Raw genomic sequence first — 18976 nt, forward strand, 5'->3', positions numbered from 1 at the left:
TTTTTGCATCATTACATTCTGAGAAACTTTTTTTTTAGATGTATATTCTGAGAAACTTGGGTGTTCATAGACTGGCCCGTTCATTTTAAAATGTAGGCCTCTTACAGCAGAGCATGAGAAGGAGATGCCTCTTGGCCCAATAAGGCACCGTAGGCCCATAGCCCATCTCTCAGCCCATTGTCCCTTACCTAACCGCTTTGTTCATCAGAGCTGACTTTAAAAAAAAAATCAGAGCTGACTCTCAGATTCAGCTGCTGCATCTCCATCACGGCCTCCGCCGCCGACGAGACCTCTCCTGGATACGTGCCGAGCTCCGCCGTTACCTCGCCTTGCCGCTTCTAATCCCGGTCGCCCGATTGTCAAGCCGCCCCCGGTTGCTCCTCCCTCGGAACCTCTTGCTGCACCTCACAACTTGGAAAGGCAAGTCCTATATCTTCAATGAAGAAGTAGCAATAGGTTATTTCATGATCTACGCATCTTAGCATTCTGTAAATTTGATGATGGAAAAGAGTGACTAAAAATGCATTTCATATCCTGATAGAAATCGAGGAACACATTGCAGCCTATTGTGTTTGTGTTTATGTGCACACGGCTTTCGTTCGATAGTATGTTTTTTCCTGTACTTAATGCTTGTCTGGAAAATTCTTCTGTGGGAAGATATAAAGAATAAAAAACTGCAGCGTAATGTAGACGGTAGGCTCAAGCAACTGGAGTTGACTAGGCTCGCGGTTTAGTACGTGTGCTATCTAGCTTGTGCACTAGAGGTGTGTGTGCGTGTGGTGTGCGTGTGGAGTGTGTTAGTGCATAAGTTCAGATACTACAGCTGTACTAAGTTGAGGAAATCTCAAAAAAAAAAAAAAAAAAGGCGGAGCTGGGCCCCAGGCTAGATCTTGGAAAAAACTACCAGGCTAGATCTTGGCCTGGGACGCAGCCCAGCCCAGCCCAGCCCAGCCCAGTTCGGCCTGGCTTTGCATGTCGATTTGCCAACCCAAACCCAGCGACAGACGAGAAATCTCGTCTCTGGACACGCACGCACCAACAGACCGCCCGCCGCCGGCCGGCTACCTCCCCGCCACCGTCCGCTCACCTCCCGGCGCCTCGTCACCACTCACCACCCGCCCGCCGCCCGGCCACCGTCGCCCGTCTGCGTAAGTTAGGTATTCCCCTTTCCGGCTTTCTCCCCTTTTGTTCCAAATCTTGTTTTCTTCTTGCAGTTACATTGTTTAGATTTCCCCATTAGGTGCTAGCTGGGTGCTATGCCGGTCTGCCCCTGAGATGTTTTAGTCAATTTTGCTTCGATTTATATTTGACAGGAGGAAAAGACCAACAAAAGAATAAACTGCAGCGTAATGTAGACGGTAGGCTCAAGCAGCTGCGAGCACAGTCTGATCAACATTTCTATAATTTTCTCCTGAGAATCGGAAATGGTACCGAAGAAGTGTACTTGCTACTTACTGTTACTGGTATTTACATAACCACAAAGAGCAATATTTACATGGGTGGGTGTGGTTTTTAAAGTTCCCTGCCTTTGAAATGTAACGGGGAGCGGTTGAATTATCCCCAATTGCAGAGTTATACTTGTGCTTGCTCTAGCTGTTTCCAGCTTATTGATATACTATAAGATGTCCGGCCCTTAAGAAAACATAACAAGCGGTGAGTCTAAAAATTAGAGCATTTCCTTGTTTTCAGAGTACTGAGAGTAGTTTCTTGGCCTAGCTCTTTTACTAAGTTGTCTTATCCTCTTTTCAATATCTGGGAGTGTGTTCTACCCTGCATGAGAAGAATTCTTTAACGTTGTGTCCAGATATAACAGATACAGTACCAAAACAAATGAACATATGTACCTTCGTTTTTAGATAGATCGCAGATCGGTGCTAACTTCGATAGCACCTAGCAACATTTCACAGCGTTCGTAAGGAAAACTCTAATTTAGAAAACTTGGCCTAGTCCCCAACAAGTCGGAAATGTTCAGTTCAGCCCAAAGCACCTGTGCCCACACCATGGTTGATGGTCTTTTTCGACAAAGAGCGCATTTACTGAACTCATAGCTAAGCATCAAGGTGATACAAGCAAAATGATTTTATGCCCGACCTCTGATATATAAGATGCTCACAAACATAAAGTAAATGGCAAAAAACATAGTCATGTAAGACTGAAAGGATGCCTAAGGTGGTAGACGGACGATCCGTGGACTGTTTTTCATCCATGTGGGGTAAAGACATGCTTAGACACCTGCTCCAATCGCATAAACACCGCCGTAAACAGCTCGCCGTATTCACGTCTCTGAAGAGTAGGCCACAGACGGAGCAAGTGTGTACATGGGTAAACAACCTGCAATCGGGATGAATTTTTACTACTACCTATGTCCATAAAAGGATGTCGCAAGTTTGTCTAAATTTCAATGTATCTAGACACTCTTTAGTGTATAGATACATTTCAATTCAGACAAATCTCCGACATTCTTTTATGGACAGAGGGAGTATTAAAAACCATATCATTTCTACATAGTCATATCGACCACATTAAGGCTACCGCTCCCACCCGAACAAAGATTCCACACTTGTGATTAATTTTCGCAACCAATTGCAAAAAAAAAAGTTTTCAGCACTACAAGACGGATACAAATCAGACGCAAGCTGGATGACTGACCATATAGAACGGCCAAACTTGCAATGGAAGAACAAAATTTTAATATTCTCATCTTAGATAAAACATTTTGTGCTTCCTGGTCAGTTGCTCTTTGCGAGCTTAAGCATCGTTGATGGTCTTGTAACCATGTGAGGTGGACAATTGTCTTGCAATGGTGCAGGACATACGGACGACTCTGCAGCAGCAAAAAAAACAGCACAGCCTTATGACCACCAAACCAATGTTAAGTAAATCGTTCACCGGTGCTGCTCGGTTGGCTAGCGAGTAGGGGATTAATAGCATAATTGGGCATTTAATCAGTTTATGGGCTACTTGGTGACCTTACGAGGGGGGATTGGTCGGTAGTTAACTGATTAATCGTTGATTTTTTGAACAGGGACGAATAACAACTAGCAACAGATTGATCATCAATATTAATTCAGAACCAGAGTTATTAGCATACTGCATTGCTTATATTTTAGCTTTGCTATTAATCTTCTCTTTTTTCGGCTTTATTCATCTCAGCATCGCATCGAGTGGTATAACCACAAAACTTTACCCAGAGAAGATTGTTTCGAAGAAAACAACAATAACAACTACCTAACTCTTAACACACTACATTATTTTGCGAACATGTGTTTTATCCATATCAATTGTCATCCATATCAATTGTCATCAGCAAACTTTGTTTCCTTATTACTAATTCGTGATTCTTTTCTTTTGTGTCTTGTAAAAAGATACGCATGCATAATGCAGAGTCTCTTGGCTTTGGGACAACCAACCACAACAATAAGTATGCTACCTATCAACTGGTACAACCAAATCTTGGACATTGTTGAGATAATTACCACAACATTGGCCAGTACTACAATATTGGTACATAAATAGATTTTGAGGAACTTCGTAGTAAAGCAATACAAAGTTATCAAGCCCAACAAATGAAAGCGGAAAACATTACCAAAGTCATATGTATCTGCATCAATCAATGTGTGCATGTTGCGATATAAGTAGTGTATGTAGGACTGAGAGGCATCGGTAATCCAGTGACGATAGTACCATGGTAATAGGATTCAAAATAACGCTCCAATCTGACACGGGGTGAGTAGGATCTTAAAATGGGATAGGTGGGGGCGGTGCTCGTAATCATTTAGGCAACTTTCTTGGTCCCTCGTTGATCTGGCGTCACTTGAGGCATTTGTTTGTGGAGAAGACAGACCAAAAGCAGCCAAGGTTCTAGGCAATGTCCCGCTGACTTGGCGTGATTCTCTGCCATCTCTCTGAACACTCATTATCCGGCGAGGAGTGCATAGTTCATTGAGGTTGAACCCTGTTAGAACCAAAAAGTAGTTGGATTTTGCCCAGGTATTTGTAACACACGCACAGCACGAACATAAGACGAAGAACATGATGTGATTCTTGTTTTTTCTGATGCCTTGCATTGCCATTTGCATTGTTTTGTCTCGTATACATAGTGATCACGATCATGCGAAGTCCAAACCACACGCTGCGGACTGCTATGTTCGATTTTCACTAATATAAAAATTATGTAACTTCGTTACATCGCCTCGATTCATAACACTTTTTTTTAATTCATGTGTGAACCTTGGAGGTTGATGGCAGCCTGACATCAGTTAGCAATTGTGATTGTACCTGTTTCCCAGCTTCATCTTACTTTATACTGATTCCTCCTTTTGGCTAGCTCCAGAATGGGTCTTCTCAGCATCATTAGAAAAATCAAGCGCAAGGAAAAGGAGATGCGGATTCTCATGGTGTAAGCATCACATTCCAATCATTTCCCCCTTTTTTTTCCAGATTCACATCCAAATGTACTGTTATTCTTGATTATCCTGTTGAGGTGCGATGCTTTTTTGACTTTCTAGGTTTGTGTCATTCAGTTCTTTGCTCTTCTTGATTTATTTCTGTTCATGTTAAATTTTACAGTGGCCTGGACAACTCGGGTAAGACGACTATTGTGCTCAAGATAAATGGAGAGGACACCAGTGTCATTAGCCCTACACTTGGCTTTAATATCAAGACCATCCAGTACCAAAAGTATGTACTGTATGCATTGTTTGTCTATCAAGTTAAAGATGGCTGAACAAAAACGATTGTTTCAGCTGATGTTATATTTGATCATTCCAATTCTGAAATGCCACTTGTCTTGGGAGAAATTGCATATTAGTTTCAGCACATCATAGATAGTACTAGTTTTCATATCATCTTATCAGTTATTTCTATGTGATATCATACTTCTTAACTATTGCAACTATACCATCGATTCTGTTATGTCAAAGGACAAGGGTAACCTAGCCTTGTAGTTTCATCAGATAATTAAGGAATAACTTTGCACTGTGAGCTTGTTATTTGGAGGTTCAGTGATTCTTCAGAATTAATGCTAGCGGAGAGTATTGATGGTCCCGTAGTGTTCAAGGTGTACAGCAAGGTGGTTATGGAAAAGCTGATTCTCCAAGGAACTAAGACAGGCAGATGTCCACATATATTGTTTGGTAGTTTTGTGAGTTTAATTGCTGCACAAGCATCAAAGTATACTTTGGCATGGATGTTTTCAAGTGGCAAAAGCTTCAAAATTTTGACAGCTTCTTGATACCCATCGGTCATGAATCTTGATTGCCAAAATTCATTGAGTACAGTCATGGGGAACCAACCGCCAAGATTTATGACAAGGTGACCGTGGCAGGTACTCGCTGAACATATGGGATGTCGGGGGACAGAAGACCATCCGTTCATATTGGAGGAACTACTTCGAGCAGACTGATGGCCTAGTTTGGGTGGTTGATAGCTCTGATGTCCGAAGGCTGGATGACTGTCGTGCTGAGCTCCACAATCTCCTGAAAGAAGAGGTAAACTGCATAGCCAATGAAGCCATAACTTGTTTCGAACAGTTTTTAGGTGGAAACTAGCAATAAAGAACGGCTGCTGTTAGTTGTTTCGATAAAGAATAGCTGATGTTCAGTGTTCCTTAATTTATGCATTATTTTGCTCAATTATTCAGGTGTAGATCTTGTCATGTGATGTAGTCCTAACTTGGATAAAGAATAGCTGCTGTCCGGTGTTCCTTGATTTATGCATTATCTTGTTCAATTATTCAGGTGTAGATCTTGTAAAGTGATCCTTGAATATTTTGTTACAGAGACTAGCTGGATCATCGTTGTTAGTCTTTGCAAATAAACAAGACATTCAGGGCGCTCTGAAGCCTGACGAAATCGCCAAGGTAAAGTCTATTTCGTACTGGCATGATGGTTGTTTAAGATCACCAGGTGGGCATGTTCTTGTTTGAGAAATATAGTTGAAGCTTTGGAAATAAATCAATCCTGGCACATATGATTTCAGTATATATAAAAAAATCATAGCTGTGTCTTGTGTGTATCTCAGAGGGCAATCCCGCTGAGAGTTAATTTTCGTTTGTGTGGTGCATTTCAGGTTCTGAACCTTGAAGTGATGAACAAGGACCGGCACTGGAAGATCGTGGGGTGCAGCGCCTACAGCGGCGAGGGTCTGCTCCAGGGTTTCGACTGGCTTGTCCAGGACATTGCCTCACGCATCTACGTCCTCGACTGAAACAAAGCCCCTGCTTGTTTCAGCACTATCTACATTCATCTCTGCTATGAACGGGACGCAGATTTTCCATATGTTGGCTTTGGCAGACGTGTAAAATCTGCATGAATGTACACTAATGCTATGGATGACTAATTCGAATCAAGATTTTGCATCAAGGTGTCGCTTGATGCCATCTACTCCCATGCTTTATGTTGCACAGGGCATTAGGCCTCCCATAATGTAGATCGGTAGGATGGACAATCTTGAATGGGATGCAGATTGTTGCTCAAATTTGCTCAGAAAAGCAGTAAAAATTAACTTATGTCCTCAGCTGTGATGGTTTCCCACTCTGCTGATTCAGTCATACACAGCATGTCAATGCTATTGATTGGGTGGATAGTTTCTGCTCCAAACAGAACGCAAATTGTGCCAGTGATATTATCAACAAGATGTATAATTCAACAGATATCAATAGAGATGCATGATGCCATCTCAAACAAAACAATGAACAGAAGTAGTAGAATCAATAGCAGCACAAACAAAACATGACTTTCATCTCGAATTCCCACTTGATTTCATTGATTCAAAGGCAAACATAGTTCCAATACATCACATCCCGATCCAAGGAAGGAAAGGGATTGCATCTCGAAACGACCCGACACAGACAGACAGACTCACGACTTGGACTCGACTTGATCGATCTTCTTCCTCGCGGAACCAGAACCAGAACTCAAAGTAAACTTGTCACCCAAACCACCCGAGCTCCCGATCAAAAACACGACACAGACAACAGACAGAGCAGAAACCAGTAACAGGACCGATGATAAACTAGGGATAACTTGATGACGAAGACGAGATGAAGACTGGCCGAGATAGCAGGCCCCAGCGCTCAGTTCCAGCGGTCGCCGCCGCCGCCACCGCCACCGTAGCCGCCGCCACCGCCATAGCCTCCGCCGCCGCGCTGGCCTCCATAGCCGCCGCCGCCCTGGCCGTAGCCGCCACCACGGTCGCCGCCGTAGCCACCACCGCCGCGGTCACCGCCGTAGCCACCACCGCCGCCGCCGTAGCCGCCGCCGCCACCTCCGTAGCCGCCTCCGCCGCGCTGGCCGCCGTAGCCGCCTCCGCCTCCTCCCCCACCGCCGGAGCGGCGGGACTGGGCCTCGTTGACGGTGATGTTGCGGCCGTCGAGCTCCTTGCCGCTCATGGCCTCGATGGCGTTGCGCATGGCCTCGTCGGTGGCGAAGGTGACGAATCCGAAGCCGCGGGAGCGGCCCGTCTCGCGGTCGTTGATGATCTGCGCATAGCGGAATTCGGTCAGATCTGGCACAGATCTAGCATGTAAACACGATATACCGACCAGATCTGGAAGGAGGAGTGTAGATCGGAGTGGTGGGGTGGGGGTAAACATACCTTGGCGTCGAGGATCTCGCCGTACTGGCTGAAGGCCTGCTCGAGGCCGCGGTCGTCGGTGGCCCAGGCGAGCCCGCCGACGAAGCAGCGGTACTCCGCGCCGCCGTCCGCCATCTGTCTCCCACGAACTAGTGCTACGGAAACCCTAACTAGGCTAGGCTACTGTCGAACCCGAACCAGAACCGAACCGGAAGGGGAGGAGAAGCCAACCCCGAGAGCGATGAGGAGGAGGGGACTGCCTTGGGAGGGGTTTTTATAGCGGTGGGTGGCCGTCCTGATCGCATCGGACGGTGGGCCGCGCGCGCGCAGGATAGGGATCGGGGTTGGTGAGGGGCCCGCGTGGCAGCCAGAGGCGTCTTGGGGTTTGGGTTGGGGGAATATGCTCGGCTGGGGGTGGGTTGGTGGGCGAGATATTTTGCTCTTCACGCACGCGCCGAGGATCCCATGCCGGGCCAGCCATACCGTGCCTGACACGCGTCCGGGCTTCTCCTCCTCCAAGGAACCCCAGAAAGAGAAATCCATTTTCTCAACCAAATATTTTCTTTACCTTTATCTACTAATAAAGGAAGTAAAGATTTTTTCCTTTTTTCGTCCAACTTAAAAACATCCCTACTACTCGGTCAAATTTATAGGAACTGCCACTGCTTAAGGTTTCCTTCGTCCATTCGTGCTCCTTTTCCTTCACGGACCATGCACAATTTCCGCTCCATTCTAATCGGCGTCAAAGCCAGCGACCGGATTCCTCGTGTTGGATTCAAGTGTTGATGCCATGAAAAGATAAAGATATACCTTGGGTACTGCCACCAAGATCATCGATTTGAAGAGAATAATATGGTATAATCGAGATTTTCAGAGATTGATTCCAACGGAAGAATTCAAGATATGGCTCGATGTCGATGTCACGATAGACTCATGAGTTGACCTATGGTTGACCGAGGATTTAGAGCTTGCAATCAAATAAAGAGTTGTCTATGTGCCTCCATATATTACGATAGAACATGAGGACGTAAGATGTTCGCCAACACTAAGAGCTAAGGTTGGATTCAAGCTGGTCAACGCATGAAGCAGAAAGGTTTGCTTATCACTTGTGCTATATATATCTTATGCTATATATCATATCTTAACTTATTGTTGGTGCACTTAGTCGAGGCTAGCTTATTTAGGTTTTTTTGCTTCTAAAATAAACGTAATTTAATTCTTAATTCTTGTAAGCCAAATGCGTAATTGTTTTTAAAACACCTACTCACCCCCCCCCCCTCCCCCCTCTAGGTGATATTTCATACTCTCAATATCTATGGATTGCCTCTAATGAGTGGTTTCAACCACACACTTCTATGGAACAAGATCTCTCAAGAAGAGCATAACGACATATCGATAAGGTTTTGAGCATTCACTAATCTCTACACGTTGATGACGAGTTATCGTCGAGAATGAATCTTTTTCAAGAGTGACGTGATACAGGGCGACCATCGATCTTCACCGCATCATGTACGTCAATGCTGCGTCACACAAGGATGGATCTTCTCCTTTATGTGTGCCTATAATTGCGTCTATGGAATGGTATGATACTTCGTACTCCATCCTATATCTATGATAGGGATGCATCAATACGTACAGAAGGAATGGAGGATGACATGTAGGCCTAAGGACTCAAGGACGAGGTCATGAAAGCATGAAGAGGAGACAGAAGAAGAACCAGAGCCAGTCGGTCAAACTAGCGTGCAACCTGCATCGTCAGCCCACACATCAACTCACTTGGCGCCCATCGGTCCACACTCTGGTGTCCATCGTGTCGGACATAGAAGCGTCCCAGTTGAATACTGCACACATCCCAGTGTACTAAATTGGCACCGAGACGGACCAGTGTCACAATTGGCGCCGCTGGTTCCCACGCCAAAATGCCAGAACATTGTTGGCATTTACCCTTTAACCTATAATTTATCCAGTCCCACCTACTTCTTTGCGCTTGGAATATAAATAGGCACCACCCCTTCGGAAGTTCGGATCTAGGGTAAGGCATGGTGATATGAAGATTTTGGCTTATGCCTCCACCTTCCCATGGGGAATCAAGAACCTCTCTAGATTAAATCTATGAGTTGTATCCAAGGCTCTCTTTAATTAATTATGTGATTAGTCTCTTACACTTATGATTCTACTTAGGTCTCTCATATGTGTGATTCTACCAATTGCATGCCGGTCTCTCACTCGGGGATTCTACCTCGTGTCTCTCCCTTGAGTGATTCTATCGGAACGATGGTTTGAGCCATTGGGAGCAACCTGATTTGAATTGAGTTATTTGTGCATGTGTTCATCATGTTCTTATCATTCTTTGTGTACATCCCTCACCCCCTCATTTCCTTTGTCAATCCGTGATATGACCACGGCGGAGAAAGTCTGGGCCCTTCTCAACGCTGATATCATGGGTAAGGATCCGGATTCCGAAGAATCGAAACAGATCCGCCTAACTTACTTGCTTATGACTCCGACATTTTTCATACAGAGCCACTTGGATTCAATGAGGAGCGCCGCAACCAGTTTCCCCGTGACGATCTTATCCGGCTTGCCGGAGACGACTATAGGGAACTGGTCTCAGCTTGCCGGAAGATATGCCACAACCTGAACATCAAGGATAGCCGCACCTGCGACATCAACCAGCTGATCAAGAGGATGGACATGCTTCCAGAGCTGGTTGTGGACCCAAGCTTCCTCCGCCAGGGGCGCTGCCTGCATGTCGCTGGCCATGTGCTTGGCGCGGGCTCCGGGTTTGAATATAGATCTCGCCACCACCAGAGTTCCTCCGAACACCGATGTGAATGCACTGTTGGATGAGTGCAGTGGCTATGATACCCGGATTGCTCGCCGGATTCCCCACACAGAATTCTACTATAAAGTCGTGATCCCAGCTGACGAGCTCCTCAAGGCGGAATACGCCAAGGAGCGCGAAGCGAAGGCACGGCCCGTCGGATCCGGCGATGAGGGCCAAGTCACCTGGACCAGTGATACGTCTCCAACGTATCGATAATTTCTTATGTTCCATGCTACTTTATTGATGATACCTACATGTTTTATGCACATTATATGTCATATTTATGCATTTTCTGGAACTAACCTATTAACAAGATGCCGAAGAGCCGATTCTGTTGTTTTCGTTGTTTTTGGTTTCGAAATCCTAGTAAGGAAATATTCTCGGAATTGGACGAAATCTTCGCCCGGGGTCCTATTTTTGCACGGAGCTTCCGGAAGACCGAAGAGATAACGAAGTGGGGCGACGAGGCGCCGCCACCATAGGGCCGCGCGGCCGGAGGGGGCCCGCGCCGCCCTATGGTGTGGGCCCCTCGTCGGCCCCCACGACCTACCCTTCCGCCTACTTAAAGCCCCCGTCGCGAAACCCCCGATCGAGAGCCACGATACGGAAAACCTTCCGGAGACGCCGCCGCCGCGAATCCCATCTCGGGGGATTCGGGAGATCGCCTCCGGCACCCTGCCGGAGAGGGGATTCATCTCCCGGAGGACTCTTCATCGCCATGATCGCCTCCGGAGTGATGAGTGAGTAGTTCACCCCTGGACCATGGGTCCATAGCAGTAGCTAGATGGTCGTCTTCTCCTTGTTGTGCTTCATTGTTGGATCTTGTGAGCTGCCTAACATGATCAAGATCATCTATATGTAATTCTATATGTTGTGTTTGTCGGGATCCGATGGATAGAGAATACTATGTTATGGTGATTATCAATCTATTGTTTATGTGTTGTTTATGATCTTGCATGCTCTCCGTTATTAGTAGAGGCTCGGCCAAGTTTGTACTTTTAACTCCAAGAGGGAGTATTTATGCTCGATAGTGGGTTCATGCCTTCATTGACACCTGGGACGGTGACGAGAAAGTTCTAAGGTTGTGATGTGCTTGTTGCCACTAGGGATAAAACATTGATTCTATGTCTAAGGATGTAGTTGTCGATTACATTACGCACTATACTTAATGCAATTGTCTGTTGCTTAGCAACTTAATACTGAATGGGGTTCGGATGATAACCTGAAGGTGGACTTTTTAGGCATAGATGCAGTTGGATGGCGGTCTATGTACTTAGTCGTAATGCCCGGATTAAATCTCACTATATTTATCATATCATGTACATGCATTGTTGTGCCCTTCTCTATTTGTCAATTGCCCGACTGTAATTTGTTCACCCAACATGCTTTTATCTTATGGGAGAGACGCCTCTAGTGAACTGTGGACCCCGGTCCTATTCTTTACATAGCATACAATCTACTGCAATTGTTCTTTACTGTTTTCTTGCAAACAATCATCTTCCACTCGATACGCTTAATCCTTTGTTACAGCAAGCCGGTGAGATTGACAACCTCACTCGTTTCGTTGGGGCAAAGTACTTTGGTTTTGTTGTGCAGATTCCACGTTGGCGCCGAAATCTCCGTTGTTGCGCCGCATCACATTTCGCCACCATCAACCTTCAACGTGCTTCTTGGCTCCTACTCGGTTCGATTAAACCTTGGTTTCTTTCCGAGGGAAAACTTGCCATCGTGCGCATCATACCTTCCTCTTGGGGTTCCCAACGGACGTGTACATTTACGCGCATCAAGCCTGTTTTCTGGCGCCGTTGCCGGGGAGATCAAGACACGCTGCAAGGGGAGTCTCCACTTCTCAATCTCTTTACTTTGTTTTTGTCTTGCTTTATTTTATTTACTTACTTGTTTGCTACATTATATCAAAACACAAAAAAATTAGTTGCTAGCTTTACTTTATTTACTGTCTTGCTCTCTATATCAAAAACACAAAAAAAAAATTAGTTACTTGCATTTAATTTATTTTGTTATCATGTCTAGTCCTGTACTTGTTTTTATTTTCACTAGTTAGGCTTAATGGAAAACAACAAAAAAATTAGAGATCTTTATAGTATTTATCTTGAGTTTGGACATGAGGTGTTTGAAGAGAAAATTAAAAAACCTATGGAACTTTATATGCATGCTAATGGTAATGTTATTTGTATAAATGCTTTGAACATCATTGTTGCTAATGCTATGGAAGAATTTAAGCTTGGGGAAGCTAGTTGTGATATTTTTTATCCCCCAAGCATGGAGGAAAATTTTTACTTTGATGATACTTTACCTCCTATATATGATGTTTGCAATGATATTTTCAGTCCACCTACTACTGAGGAGAAAATTAATTATGATTACAATATACCTCCTACATATGATGATTATGGTGATGAGAATAATAATGATAGCTATCTTATTGAATTTGCTCCCACTACAACTAATAAAATTGATTATGCTTATGTGGAGAGTAATAAGTTTATGCATGTGGCTCATGACAAGAATGTTTTATGTGATACTTATATTGTTGAGTTTGTTCATGATGCTACTGAAAGTTATTATGAGAGAGGGAAACATGGTTATATGCATCTTAATAATATTAAGTTTCCCTCTTTATGTTGAGAATCTTGAAGTTGCGCTTGTGTTGCCTTTCTATGCTTGTCACTTTGTTCTTCATGAATTTATTTGTGTACAAGATTCCTTTTCATAGGAAGTGGGTTAGACTTAAAAGTGTTTCTTATTTTCTTCTCTTTTGCTTCAACTCTTATTTCTTGCGAGAGTATCATTGAAATTATCGAGCCCATCTTAATGGCTATAAAGAAAGAACTTCTTGGGAGATAACCCATGTGTTTATTTTACTACAGTACTTTGTTTTATATTTGAGTCTTGGAAGTTGTTTACTACTGTAGCAACCTCTCCTTATCATGTTTTTGTGCCAAGTAAAATTTCTATGTTAAAGTTGATGTTATATTTGGGATCGCTGCGCAGAAACAGCATTGCTGTCTGTCACGAATCTGGGCACAGGCCTCTGTAGAAAATTCGAAAAAATCTGCCAATTTACGAGCGTGATCCTCAGATATGTACGCAACTTTCATTAGTTTAGAGTTTTTCCATTTGAGCAAGTCTGGTACCAGCTTTAAATTCGTCTTTACGGACTGTTCTGTTTTTGACAGATTCTGCCTTTTATTTCGCATTGCCTCTTTTGCTATGTTGGATTCATTTCTTTGATCCATTAATGTCCAGTAGCTTTATGCAATGTCCAGAAGTGTAAATAATGTTTGTGTCACCTCTGAATGTGTGAATTATTAATTGTGCACTAACCCTCTAATGAGTTTGCTTGAAGTTTGGTGTGAAGGAAGTTTTCAAGGGTCAAGAGAGGAGTATGATATACTATGATCAAGAGGAGTGAAAGCTCTAAGCTTGGGGATGCCCCCGTGGTTCACCCCTGCATATTTTAAGAAGACTCAAGCGTCTAAGCTTGGGGATGCCCAAGGCATCCCCTTCTTCATCGACAACATCATCAGGTTCCTCCCCTGAAACTATATTTTTATTCAATCACATCTTGTGTTCTTTACTTGAAGCGTCGGTTTGTTTTTGTTTTTGTTTTTGTTTGAATAAAATGGATCCTAGCATTCACTTTGTGGGAGAGAGACACGCTCCGCTGTTGCATATGGACAAATATGTCCTTAGGCTTTACTCATAATGTTCAAGGCGAAGTTTCTTCTTCGTTAAATTGTTATATGGTTGGAATTGGAAAATGCTACATGTAGTAATTCTAAAATGTCTTGGATAATGTGATATTTGGCAATTGTTGTGCTCATGTTTAAGCTCTTGCATCATATGCTTTGCACCCATTAATGAAGAAATACATAGAGCTTGCTAAAATTTGATTTGCATATTTGGTCTCTCTAAGGTCTAGATAATATCTAGTATTGAGTTTTGAACAACAAGGAAGACGGTGTAGAGTCTTATAATGTTTACAATATGTCTTTTATGTGAGTTTTGCTGCACCGGTTCATCCTTGAGTTTGCTTCAAATAACCTTGCTAGCCTAAACCTTGTATCGAGAGGGAATACTTCTCATGCATCCAAAATCCTTGAGCCAACTACTATGCCATTTGTGTCCACCATACCTACCTACTACATGGTATTTCTCCGCCATTCCAAAGTAAATTGCTTGAGTGCTACCTTTAAAATTCCATCATTCACCTTTGCAATATATAGCTCATGGGACAAAATAGCCTTAAAAACTATCGTAGTATTGAATATGTACTTATGCACTTTATCTTTTATTAAGTTGCTTGTTGTGCGATAACCATGTTTCTGGGAAACGCCATCAACTATTGTTGAATATCATGTGAGTTGCTATGCATGTCTGTCTTGTCTGAAGGATCTATCATTTTAGTGGTTGGAGCATGCAAAATTGTTAGAGAAGAACATTGGGCCGCTAACTAAAGCCATGAATCATGGTTGAAGTTTCAGTTTTGGACATATATCCTCAATCTCATATGAGAATAATAATCATTGCTACATGCTTATGCATTTAAGAGGAGTCCATTATCTGTTGTCCATGTTGTCCCGGTATGGATGTCTAAGTTGAGAATAATCAAAAGCGAGAAATCCAAAATGCGAGCATTCTCCTTAGACCTTTGTACGAGCGGCATGGAGGTACCCCTTTGTGACACTTGGTTGAAACATGGCATGCAAAGATCCGGTAGTCCAAGCTAAGTAGGACGAGGTGCGGACACTATTAGTATACTATGCATGAGGCTTGCAACTTGTAAGATATAATTTACATAACTCATATGCTTTATTACTACCGTTGACAAAATTGTTTCATGCTTTCAAAATAAAAGCTCTAGCACAAATACAAGCAATCGATGCTTTCCTCTTTGAAGGACCATTCTTTTACTTTTATTGTTGAGTCAGTTTACCTATCTCCCTCCACCTTAAGAAGCAAACACTTGTGTGAACTGTGTATTGATTCCTACATACTTGCATATTGCACTTGTTATATTACTTTATGTTGACAATATCCATGAGATATACATGTTATAAGTTGAAAGCAACCGCTGAAACTTAATCTTCCTTTGTGTTGCTTCAATACCTTTACTTTGATTTATTGCTTTATGAGTTAACTCTTATGCAAGACTTATTGATGCTTGTCTTGAAGTACTATTCATGAAAAGTCTTTGTCATATGATTCACTTGTTTACTCATGTCATTACTTTTGTTTTGATCGCTGCATTCATTACATATGTTTACAAATAGTATGATCAAGATTATGATGGCATGTCACTTCGTAAATTATCTTTGTTATCGTTTTACCTGCTCGGGACGAGCGAGAACTAAGCTTGGGGATGCTGATACGTCTCCAACGTATCGATAATTTCTTATGTTCCATGCTACTTTATTGATGATACCTACATGTTTTATGCACATTATATGTCATATTTATGCATTTTCCGGAACTAACCTATTAACAAGATGCCGAAGAGCCGATTCTTTGTTCTACTGTTTTTGGTTTCGAAATCCTAGTAAGGAAATATTCTCGGAATTGGACGAAATCTTCGCCCGGGGTCCTATTTTTGCACGGAGCTTCCGGAAGACCGAAGAGATAACGAAGTGGGGCGACGAGGCGCCGCCACCATAGGGCCGTGCGGCCAGAGGGGGCCCGCGCCGCCCTATGGTGTGGGCCCCTCGTCAGCCCCCCTGACCTACCCTTCCGCCTACTTAAAGCCCCCGTCGCGAAACCCCCAGTACCGAGAGCCACGATACGGAAAACCTTCCGGAGACGCCGCCGCCGCGAATCCCATCTCGGGGATTCGGGAGATCGCCTCCCGGCACCCTGCCGGAGAGGGGATTCATCTCCCGGAGGACTCTTCATCGCCATGATCGCCTCCGGAGTGATGAGTGAGTAGTTCACCCCTGGACCATGGGTCCATAGCAGTAGCTAGATGGTCGTCTTCTCCTTGTTGTGCTTCATTGTTGGATCTTGTGAGCTGCCTAACATGATCAAGATCATCTATATGTAATTCTATATGTTGTGTTTGTCGGGATCCGATGGATAGAGAATACTATGTTATGGTGATTATCAATCTATTGTTTATGTGTTGTTTATGATCTTGCATGCTCTCCGTTATTAGTAGAGGCTCGGGCCAAGTTTGTACTTTTAACTCCAAGAGGGAGTATTTATGCTCGATAGTGGGTTCATGCCTTCATTGACACCTGGGACGAGTGACGTAAAGTTCTAAGGTTGTGATGTGCTCGTTGCCACTAGGGATAAAACATTGATTCTATGTCTAAGGATGTAGTTGTCGATTACATTACGCACCATACTTAATGCAATTGTCCGTTGCTTAGCAACTTAATACCGAATGGGGTTCGGATGATAACCTCGAAGGTGGACTTTTTAGGCATAGATGCGATTGGATGGCGGTCTATGTACTTTGTCGTAATGCCCGGATTAAATCTCACTATATTTATCATATCATGTACATGCATTGTTGTGCCCTTCTCTATTTGTCAATTGCCCGACTGTAATTTGTTCACCCAACATGCTTTTATCTTATGGGAGAGACGCCTCTAGTGAACTGTGGACCCCGGTCCTATTCTTTACATAGCATACAATCTATCGCAATTGTTCTTTACTGTTTTCTTGCAAACAATCATCTTCCACTCGATACGCTTAATCCTTTGTTACGACAAGCCGGTGAGATTGACAACCTCATCTGTTTCGTTGGGGCAAAGTACTTTGGTTTTGTTGTGCAGATTCCACGTTGGCGCCGAAATCCCTGTTGTTGCGCCGCATCACATTTCGCCACCATCAACCTTCAACGTGCTTCTTGGCTCCTACTGGTTCGATTAAACCTTGGTTTCTTTCTGAGGGAAAACTTGCCACTGTGCGCATCATACCTTCCTCTTGGGGTTCCCAACGGACGTGTACATTTACGCGCATCAACCAGCTCAAAGGACAAGTCTAAGGACGACGCCGCTTCGAGCTGAAGATGAGGATGAGGATGAGGACACCGTTTCGTCTCCGGCTAAACAAGCGGAGGACGAAACCGCCCAAGCTGAAGATGTAACTGGTTCTTCTCCGACCAAGGAGAAGTAAAAACTTTGTTTTGCGGGAAAAACAATGCATCATTTTGGCCCCATCGAGGGTTTGTAAGATATAACTTAAATTCTTAAGTAGCTAGGAACGAAACAATTGCATGTGGGCGGAAAAACTTATCCTGCTATCCATTATATATATTTGCATGTTTCGTCTGTTTGAAAAGCAAGTGCTAGTTTCTAAGTTTTCCGGCTTGCTCACTTGACCTTCCACGAGCCGGAAGACCTTTGGCCGGAAACGCTCGCCTGCGGCGACGAAGCCCAATGGCAATCCGTCAATAACCGCGGAAACAAGCCCCCAGCCTAGGTGTCAAAGTCGCTACCAGGAATCCATGAGCTCGCAACGGAGAACTTTTCCGCCAGAAAACTTAACCTTACGTCCTAAAGGACGATTTTGAAAATCACAACTTTCATACACGCCTAAGCGGAAAGATCCAGCTCTGCGGTTTTAGTCGGAAAACATACATGATCCAAAAATGAAAAACTAAAGGAGGTAAAAGACTCTAAGAGTGAACCATATGCTTTATTTCATTGATCATGTATTATAGATATTACAAGATATGTAATGTGGAAAATGCTAAGTGTGGAAAGGACGTAGCTGTGCTATATTACAGGGTCGGTTTGTTTCATCGTAAATGTCATTCGGATCCTCCCGTTTTGTTTTTCGGTACCAATTAGCAGGTCTATCCTTTAGTTCCCGGAAATCAACAAGGTAGTACGATCCGTTGTGAAGCACTTTGCTGATGACGAAGGGTCCTTCCCATGGAGATTGCAACTTGTGATCTTTCACCTAGCGAAGGCGGAGGACTAAATCTTCGACCATGAACGAGCGGTTCCGAACTCGACGGCTATGATAACGTCGGAGTTTTTGCTGGTAAATGATGGAGCGTTGGTCAGCTAAGTTCCTAGCTTCTTCGATCAGGTCCACAGATAGCTGTCGAGCCTCGTCAGCAGTTTCTTCATCGTAGGCAGAAACTCGCGGCGAATCGTGGATGATGTCAGTGGGGAGCACAACTTCGGATCCATATACCAGGAAGAACGGAGTGAATCCGGTTGACCTGTTAGGGGTAGTTCGTAAACTCCACAGAACAGAGTCCAACTCATCAGCCCAAGCTCCGGCTGCGCGTCGCAGTGGTTCTTCTAGGCGAGGTTTGATTCCGGCTAGTATAAGACCGTTGGCTCGTTCGACCTGACCATTAGATTGTGGATGAGCCACAAATGCAAGGTCAAGCCGAATCCCTACATCGTGGCAATAATCCTTGAGTTTTCCTTGTGCGAAGTTTGTGCCATTGTCTGTGATTATGCTGTGTGGGATGCCGAATCTCGTCACGAGGCTGCAAACAAATTTTAGTGCCATAGCACCATCGGCTTTTCTCACTGGCTTTGCCTCGATCCACTTACTGAACTTGTCAATAGCGACCAGGAGGTATTCATGACC

The 18976-nt window shown here is 44.0% G+C and overlaps 2 protein-coding genes across 2 annotated transcripts; one reads left to right on the top strand and one right to left on the bottom strand.

The window, feature by feature from the left end:
* The first annotated feature begins 1099 nt into the window (after positions 1-1099).
* Positions 1100-6383, top strand: LOC124653911 (ADP-ribosylation factor-like protein 2). Its single transcript, XM_047192970.1, has 6 exons — positions 1100-1157; positions 4328-4399; positions 4570-4680; positions 5327-5489; positions 5780-5860; positions 6070-6383. Exons 2-6 carry the CDS (start codon positions 4335-4337, stop codon positions 6205-6207), a joined length of 558 nt encoding a protein of 185 aa, XP_047048926.1. The 5' UTR covers positions 1100-1157; positions 4328-4334; the 3' UTR covers positions 6208-6383.
* A 353-nt stretch (positions 6384-6736) lies between these two features.
* LOC124653232 (glycine-rich RNA-binding protein 2-like) lies at positions 6737-7806 on the bottom strand. Its single transcript, XM_047192298.1, has 2 exons — positions 7597-7806; positions 6737-7480 (listed from the first exon to the last, which is right to left on the bottom strand). Exons 1-2 carry the CDS (start codon positions 7708-7710, stop codon positions 7076-7078), a joined length of 519 nt encoding a protein of 172 aa, XP_047048254.1. The 5' UTR covers positions 7711-7806; the 3' UTR covers positions 6737-7075.
* Positions 7807-18976: the final 11170 nt, after the last annotated feature.

This window comes from Lolium rigidum, chromosome 5 (assembly GCF_022539505.1).
Source record: "Lolium rigidum isolate FL_2022 chromosome 5, APGP_CSIRO_Lrig_0.1, whole genome shotgun sequence".
Classification (NCBI taxonomy): Eukaryota; Viridiplantae; Streptophyta; class Magnoliopsida; order Poales; family Poaceae; genus Lolium; species Lolium rigidum.